Source organism: Solea solea, chromosome 8, assembly GCF_958295425.1.
Source record: "Solea solea chromosome 8, fSolSol10.1, whole genome shotgun sequence".
In the NCBI taxonomy this organism is placed as follows: domain Eukaryota; kingdom Metazoa; phylum Chordata; class Actinopteri; order Pleuronectiformes; family Soleidae; genus Solea; species Solea solea.
In genome coordinates this window covers 17,887,563-17,896,023 of record NC_081141.1, presented here as the reverse complement: position 1 = coordinate 17,896,023, position 8,461 = coordinate 17,887,563, and the positions used below count along the sequence as shown (strand labels likewise).

General features: G+C 41.4%; 1 protein-coding gene across 1 annotated transcript; it reads left to right on the top strand.

Moving 5' to 3' along the window:
• The first annotated feature begins 2,609 nt into the window (after positions 1-2,609).
• On the top strand, positions 2,610-7,290 carry mat2ab (methionine adenosyltransferase 2Ab). The gene is made up of 9 exons (XM_058636816.1): positions 2,610-2,844; positions 3,503-3,580; positions 3,664-3,786; positions 3,995-4,107; positions 4,202-4,345; positions 4,435-4,653; positions 4,734-4,916; positions 5,020-5,153; positions 5,669-7,290. The coding sequence occupies exons 1-9, from the start codon at positions 2,751-2,753 to the stop codon at positions 5,769-5,771; spliced, it is 1,191 nt and encodes a 396-aa protein (XP_058492799.1). The 5' UTR covers positions 2,610-2,750; the 3' UTR covers positions 5,772-7,290.
• Positions 7,291-8,461: the final 1,171 nt, after the last annotated feature.

Below are 8,461 nucleotides of genomic sequence, written 5' to 3'. Positions count from 1 at the left end.
TAGAATTCTGACTCAGCTATTTCAACTATAGCATATTCATGATATTGTGATTTCAAATAATGACTATCACAGCACATTTTTACTTCTTTAGAACATCACTATGCATCACCTTCAGGCACTGATTGACTAGTTTGCCGGTTGCCAGAGTTTAAAGGTGCAGATTGTGCAACAAGTCTGTCAAGTCACAACAAGTCATACTTGTGCACAGCAACATATGTAACTCATCCCTGCGATCTCCACAGCCTCATGGTGCTCAAATGTCATCGATCATAATCATATGGACCAGTTTTGTTATAATGAGAATTATTCAATATTTTTCTCTATCTTTTCATTTAATTTTTGGCAGCGATGTCACAGGTAAAGAAAGGCAGGGCCGCTTTACTATAACAAACTACCGTAACAGAAAATGGTATATAGAAAGAGATTACGTAAGCAATGTTAGACTAAAATAAAGCATAAAACAACAATTAACTTATTAAAAGAATGTACAGTGCAGCGAATGATTAAAATTTAAAGTGCTTTAAAAATAACTCAGTCATGAGGATATGAGAGAATACCTTTTTATAATATACACATGTGGTGGTGATTTCAGTTCCACTAACCAATAACAGCTGAACACTGCTTCTCTATAGTTGGTCAGAACTCTGGGCTCGACTAATTGACCTGAGCTTAAGCTATTTGGTTTTATTTTGGTTTAGTTTAGTTCAGTATCGCCACACTCAGTGATTCACTTTGAATATGAAAGTGCCAATTAATACAAGGCCATTTTTTGTGATTTTACTGCCCTCTAAGATTATTATTATTATTATTTTTAAATCAGCTTAGGGCCCCATAAAGGTCATTAATGTATTCTGAACCTAAACTATTGGTGTGGAACATATGACTGTTTATAAACACAACACAGAGATACCCACACACACACACACATACAAACATTTAGATGGAAATGCACTTCTCTGATTTTCTGCACCTTTTCTGGGCATTTTAAAGGCAGGTGAGATAAAACAGCATAAGTACTCATTAATGAAGGTGAAGAGATGAGAGGACTCAGCAGAGATCTCTAAGCTGGAAACAGAAAATAAGAATGAGGGAAATGCCACCCTCAATTATGTGTTATGAATTTATGATTTAGTTGGGGAATCAAACCCAGGTCTCATGGATGAAAAGGAGAACAATTACAATAATGGTGGCGCAGTGGTTAGTAGTGGTGGTTAGCACTGTTGCCTCACAGCAAGAAGGTACTGGGTTCAATTCCTGGTCTGGGACCTTTCTGTGTGGAGTTTGCATGTTCTCCCCATGTCTGCGTGGGTTTTCCCTGGGCTCTCCAGTTTCCTCCCACCATCAAAACATGTTAGAATGTTAGTTACATTCGGTCAGGTTGGTCCCTTGTGGCGGCGCGCTCAGTCGCAGCGGCTCTGATCAACCCTCCATCTGACCTCGACATCTCGTTGTACAATACCAGTATAATGACAATAAAGTTGCTTTCCTTTCCTTTCCTTCCTAACTTCTAGCCTTAAGAAGAAGATACATAATACACTAAACTATCCAACAAGAAAGTAAATGCACCACTTTTTTTCAACCAGGCCTGGTGTCATGAGGTTTAGCTATTTTCTGTCCCTATATTAAAGCTCTGTGCATCTATAGAGGACTGCTGAGAACAACACATTTTTGGATGCGATAGGTGTGACTACTGACCTGCTCTGCTTTACTAAAACTGATCAGGGTTGAAAGTAAGGGAAGAGAAGGTTCAGAGGCATAGCTCCCTCAGCTGTATTGGAAAATATCGAGAACTACACATTTTTGACCCCCTGGGAAATGAACAGCAAAGTCTATCATCTATGTTGATTTTCTGAGAATCATTCAATCAATCAATCATTTATAAACAATACATAGCGTTTGCAACTTTAAAAGCGCTCAAATGAAAGTCTTGAACATGGAAACAGTGTCTAATGGAGCCTTTCCACTAAGAAGTTCTGATTGATTTGGCAAGTTTTTTTTTTGCTTTACCATGAGCGATAGTACCTGGTACTTGGTATTTTTTTTAATACCTGGGCCCAAGCGAGCTGAGCTGAAACTAAGTGTGACAAAAGTGGTGACCACATATCCTGGTATATACAGAACAGTATATACCCTGGTATACAGAACAGTATATACCCTGGTATATACAGAACAGTATCTCTGATTGCTTGCATACTGGTGGTACATGTGCCACACTTGGGGAACCATGGGTCTTGGCCATTCTGAAACTAAATCATTTTAAAAATGTCCTCCAGTCACTTCATCCTGGTATCAGGCCCTGAGAGGAAGAGGGCAGTGATGCAACATTGCGGATGCCTACTGCCAGATAACACCAAGGGCAACAATTCACGTGTGTTTATCTTTTTTGAAAAACAGTAGTCTAATGTTATTTGCCTTTTTCCCGAGGCGTTTCCATGGTTAAATCAATTAAATAAAAAAATGAAAAAACTGCGTGACCGCTTTTCTGTGTTCCCTCTGGGTTAGGACAGGATGCTGAAAACCGCCCTCCCCTCGATAGACTCGATGGTACGGTCCACCCTCTCTTGACGTCAGAGGAGTCTGATTTCAAGGGATAAAAAGAGGGACTCTGCGCCATGAGGCTAAACCCGCAGTAAGGCTGACTTTAGCGGCTGGGAACGAAGGCAACGCACGGAGTAATTTATATAAAGCGAAATTCGATATCAGCGTCGTAATACTTGTCTTTAATTCCGCACCAGCAGCCGCCGTTAACGATGATGAACGGACAGATGAACGGTTTTCATAACTCCCTCATTGACGAGGACTGCTTCTTGTTCACCTCTGAGTCGGTGGGAGAAGGACACCCCGGTAAGACCGCACACTTACGCCGGCCTTGTGTCATTGTAGTGTTCTGGTAAAAATATATAACTTAACCACGTTATTACCCTCTCGTGTTGTTTAATTTTACCATACTGAAGGAAAAGTGACGATGACATTGTTAATATGTGAACGTTTTGGCCCTTTTTCCGCCCCGTGAATGAACTGGCCCGGTTTCAAGAGCATGCGCTACTTGCTAACGTTAGCTCGCTTACCCGGTCATGCTACCGCGTGCCGGTTCAACGGTTTGTAAACATACAACCGCGTTGACCGTATATTGTAAGCATTACTATTATTATTACGAGTCATAGGATTGCAGTTGAATGTCAAACCTATTGTTAAACGCGTTGTATCGAGTGTACTGTAGCACGCGGGACACAATGACCTGTAACATTGTCCTGTCGCCATAACATGTCGCATTAATGTCGCTTAGTGTAATTATTTATTGTGCGGAGAAGCTCGTACACATGATTCATGCTTTAGTTACGCGCCCTCTAAGTCTTAATCACACGTGCGCATGCTGAAATGGCGACCGTGGCGGGTTCGAGCCACTCCCACAGCACGGAACTAGGCTGGTGGCGCCAGTCTGTTTTTGTATACAGACCCAACGATCTGAACACGATCTGTTCATGTTTCTCTTTTTTTACAGATAAGATCTGTGATCAGATCAGCGATGCTGTTCTTGATGCTCACCTGAAGCAGGATCCTGATGCCAAAATTGCATGCGGTAAGCTGAAGTGAAAGTGTTTACAAAACGAAAGATTTTTTACCTTTTTGATTTCATCATCACACTGAACATCATTTTTGCAGAAACTGTTGCCAAGACTGGGATGATCCTCTTGGCAGGAGAAGTGACATCACGTGCCACAGTGGATTATCAGAAAGTAGTCCGTGACACCATCCGCCAAATTGGATATGATGACTCCTCCAAAGGTATGCCATGTTATTTATGCATGGAGTAACTTGGGTTGGTCTCTATTATGGTTAATCTATTTTTAATATGCAATATACAGTTTAATAAGTATGCATTTCATTTGAGAGTATGCATTTTTAAATATTACACAATTACCGGAGGGAGTGAGAAACCCATTTTTCTGTGTTATACAAAGTCAATATTGATCTGGTGCTGTGTCTTCCACAGGCTTCGACTATAAAACCTGCAATGTTCTTGTTGCTTTGGAGCAACAGTCTCCTGACATCGCCCAGGGTGTTCACATTGACCGCAATGAGGAAGACATTGGTGCTGGGGACCAGGTTAGTACGCATCCACTGCCAGTTTGAGCTGTGAAGTCATTAAAATCAGTGTTCATTCACAGTTTAACAAATTGTAATGGTGACTGTTTTGCAGGGCTTGATGTTTGGATATGCCACAGACGAGTCAGAGGAGTGTATGCCTCTGACCATTGTCCTTGCCCACAAGCTGAATGCGAAGTTGGCTGAATTGCGCCGTAACGGCACTCTACCATGGCTCCGACCAGACTCCAAGACACAGGTGGAGCTGTCATGCTGTTACTGGTGTCACTACAGAATTGTTTTTCTCAGTTACCTTTTTTTTAATTTATAGGTTAATCTTGTTCACAGGTGACTATTCAATACCGCCAGGACCGTGGTGCCATGCTCCCAGTACGTGTGCACACAATCGTCATCTCTGTCCAGCACGACGAGGACATTTGCCTGGAGGAGATGAGAGATGCTCTGAAGGAGAAAGTCATTAAGGCTGTTGTTCCGTGCATCTATTTGGATGACGACACCATCTACCACCTGCAGCCCAGTGGACGGTTTGTCATCGGTGGCCCACAGGTAAATGTTGAGTGGAAGACTGAAACTATTTATCCTTTCAGCTATTTGAAGCACCCGTGTAACCTGTTCCATCATTACAGGGAGATGCTGGCCTCACTGGACGTAAAATCATTGTTGACACTTACGGGGGCTGGGGAGCCCATGGTGGTGGAGCATTCTCTGGGAAAGATTACACAAAGGTGGACCGCTCTGCTGCCTATGCTGCTCGCTGGGTGGCTAAGTCTCTGGTAAAGGCTGAGCTTTGCAGACGAGTTTTAGTCCAGGTGAGTGGGAGTTTTAAATCACAGGTCTTATTGGACACATTTTGCTCCAGCAGGCCCCGTTGATTTGTAATGCATGATCTAAAATGTCTGTGTGCTGCATCAGGTGTCCTATGCCATTGGAGTTGCCCATCCCCTGTCCATTTCCATCTTTCACTATGGGACATCCCACAAGAGTGAGAGGGAGCTGCTTGATATTGTGAAGAAAAACTTTGATCTCCGCCCTGGAGTGATCGTCAGGTAATGTATGTCGTCTGAAGCCACCTGCTACGCAGTGAAACTGCAGCACCTGGTTCCTTCCTCTCCTGTCTTCATTTAGTCTACCCAGGATAAAATTAATTTATGAAGTTTTTTTTTTTTTAAAAGCATTCTGTGGGGTCAGTGTCTTAAGTTACCATTGGCCTATGTAAATGTCTATTTACATGCTACAAAAGTATGTGCCATTATTGGAGCCAATTATGTTTTTGGACATAAAGCTGTTTAGGTCATAGATACAAGTACTGTCTCCAAGTGTGGCTTCTATCTGCAAGCTGCAGGGTCCACTTTGGTTGAGAGGGTAAGTGTCGAAGCTTCAGGGCTTTCCCGCTTTACTAGCTGCCTTGGCAAACCTCCTTTTTTTTTTTTTTTTTTTATTAATGTGGTGGCTCTCGACCTGTCCAACTGGCTAATGTTAGCGTTATGGCCGTGAGTACGAACGTGTGCATCTGAGGTTGTGAAGTGTGACTGCCGCTAAACATGTTGATTATGTATTCCAGGGAGCTGGACCTGAAGAAGCCCATTTATCAGAGGACAGCAGCCTATGGCCACTTTGGCCGTGACTCCTTCCCATGGGAGGTGCCCAAAAAGCTTGAATTCTAAACTTGTTAAGCTTTTCCCCCTCAGGCTTGTTGGCGTATACTACAGAGAAGCCTCAAGTTCCAGGGGGTGAAATGCGTTTATCTCTCATGACACATAACTTCTCCTTCACTCCATTTTCCCTCTTGTCTTGTTACTGTTTTCTGGTATCATACTGGGTCATAGATATTTGATGTTTCATGAATTGGATGGGTTCAATGAACCATGCACCATAGTACTTGATGTTCTCTCTTGTCTTTAGGTGTCCCTGCTTCTTGTGGTAGACCTGAGTGGCTGTTTTCAATTGCTTATTGTGGCATTCCACACTCCAAATCATTATTGTTGCGATTGCATATTAGGGCAAATTTAATATCCCTCTTAATTTACTGGTGCTACTGATATAAGGAGTCAATTTTTAAATGTAACATTCCTCCTTTGTCAGTCTGGTACAGCAATTCCTTGACCCAGTGTTCTCTTTTTATGATGGCTTTATTCCCTCGTTGTTGTGGAGGATGCTAGAATGGCACAATCTTTACGGGTTGTTTGTCACTAAAAATGCTATGCATTGCAGGCTTAGGGGTGTTCCATGTTGTAATTATACAAGCTCAAAAATGAGCCTTAACCCCCAAATGCTTCTACAGGCCTTGGCTGTTTTCTGACGTAATACAGAAAAGTCAGAAGCTGCTATGTCACTGCTCTGGTCTGCAGAGGTATTGATTATACTTGATGGAAAATTGGATTGATATATGCATTGAAATTCAATTTTTTTTTTTAAAAGCCCTTTTTTTAAAAAAATGTTTTATGGTTTTGAGGTGCTAAAAGCCCACTACCCCACAAGTGTATTGATGGCAGGTGTAGCTACAGAGAAACCTGGAATACCATCTTTATCCTTTTAATGGGGTGTGTTCTTTACCACATCGTATTGACTAGGAATCCAGAGTCAACACTATTTATTTGTTCTCTTAAACTCAGCGTGGATACAGAGAAGCTGAGGTTTAAGGAGGCAGCTTTAAACGCATTGAATCTTGAATTCCTTCTGACTTGATCATTTTTTCAGTGTTTTGCTTGAGGCCCCAGAGTGTTCTACAGAAAAGCTTTGGTCTGCCTCGAGAGGAAAACGTGTCACTGGCAACCATTAAAGACTGTTTGTTTTACAGCCATTTTTATTTTTTTTACTACAGATTTGAGGTTTGTTTTTAAGTCCCCTTAATGTCTAGTGCAGTTTGTTTTGGTTCTTGTCTATCCTCAATAGGTTGGCCAACATTTGGTTGGTGTAGTACAGAGAAACCAGCCTTGTTTACACAGCCATCCTAGTGTGTGGGATAGACTTTTTTTTTTTTTTTTTTTGTTCCCTTAACCACTTAAGGGTATCCTGTTGGCGACAGTAAGTTAAGAGTGCCTTTTCTATTTTCCTCTACTCCCTATCTGCTTCTCTTCGACATGCTTTCAACTTCCAGAGGAACAACTAGCTCATTTCTGTTATAAATCATGTCTGCTGGGTAGTTTCTTTATGCTCTGTAATAAACAACTACTCCATTTGAAATGTCTGACTTTGTTTTAGTTTTTCTTGTATTGTAATTGGTTATTGTCAGCTTTTATGAAGGGGCAAGGTAGCACAGACCACAGCTACTCAACCATTGGCACTTAATGGTAAAGAGTTTAAGATTTAGCAACATCTATATGTATAGTTTTTAGCTGAATATCTCCCTTCACTCTTCCCATGTATGTTAGCCTTCTGTTAAAGAAGCTTGTGTGTTTAGTTTGTCCATTAAATATGGTATCCTCTATAAGTAAGACTCATCCCCTGATGTAAATGATCTGTTTTGCTGATGGAATGTTCAAAGCTAATTACGAGTCTGCCAAGTATGTTAAACTGCAAAATTGAGTACAGCATTATGGTTGCATTTATTTCATGGGCATTAATGCTTTCATTCTATTTGAGGAGACCTTATCAAACCCCCTTTGTTTTCATTAAATTGCTGTTAACCAACACCAAATTAAAAGCCATAGCTGTTGTGGTTGAAACTGTCTAATCAAAAAGGGTTAATTCTGGTGAGACCTGTGCAGGTTGACATGGTGTTCACTCTGTGTGGCAGCTTTAAAGTGTCTTGTGGAACTAATGTTTTAAACGGTCCACTGGTAATGCAAGTCTTAACATTGGCACTGGAATGTGTGTCTTGACTGGAGCGGGTGCTGATATTGGAGGTTGATGCTCAGACTCGGGCTCTCACAGGCCTCTTGCAGCTGCTTGTACCTAATGAAAACAGCAGTTGTGACAGGTGTTAGAGCAGTGAGGTAAAAAGCACAGACTGGTTTCTCTTCATAGCTGCATTGTGAATGTTGGGGACTTCCAAGTCCTTGGTTTTGTTGTGAACTTGGTATAAATATAATAAAGCAATGGAAGGTTAAGAAATTAAATCAATCATCAGAACTAAAATGACTGATATGAATTCTCACTGGGAACAGCATGTCTTCAAAAAGATAAAAGTACTTGTGACCACAAACTTGGCAGAGATTTTACATGAATGCAGTCAGGACATTATGTGCAACCTCCCAGGAAGACTAACCGAGACTCAGGGATCTGCATATGAGCCTAACATACAAGGAGTCATTTTACAGACATTTACTCCCCAAATTCTGGCTGTCTCTATGACAACAGTAGTGTTTTTATTTATCAAACCAAAGATTTAGTTTTAGTTAACTGTCAATTCTGG

Coding starts and splice junctions, on each gene's coding strand:
- mat2ab (XM_058636816.1), top strand. CDS start 2,751: ATGATGAACGGACAGATGAACGGTTTTCATAACTCCCTCATTGACGAG. Junction 3,581..3,663: donor TGATGCCAAAATTGCATGCG/GTAAGCTGAAGT, acceptor TCATTTTTGCAG/AAACTGTTGCCAAGACTGGG. Junction 3,787..3,994: donor ATATGATGACTCCTCCAAAG/GTATGCCATGTT, acceptor TGTCTTCCACAG/GCTTCGACTATAAAACCTGC.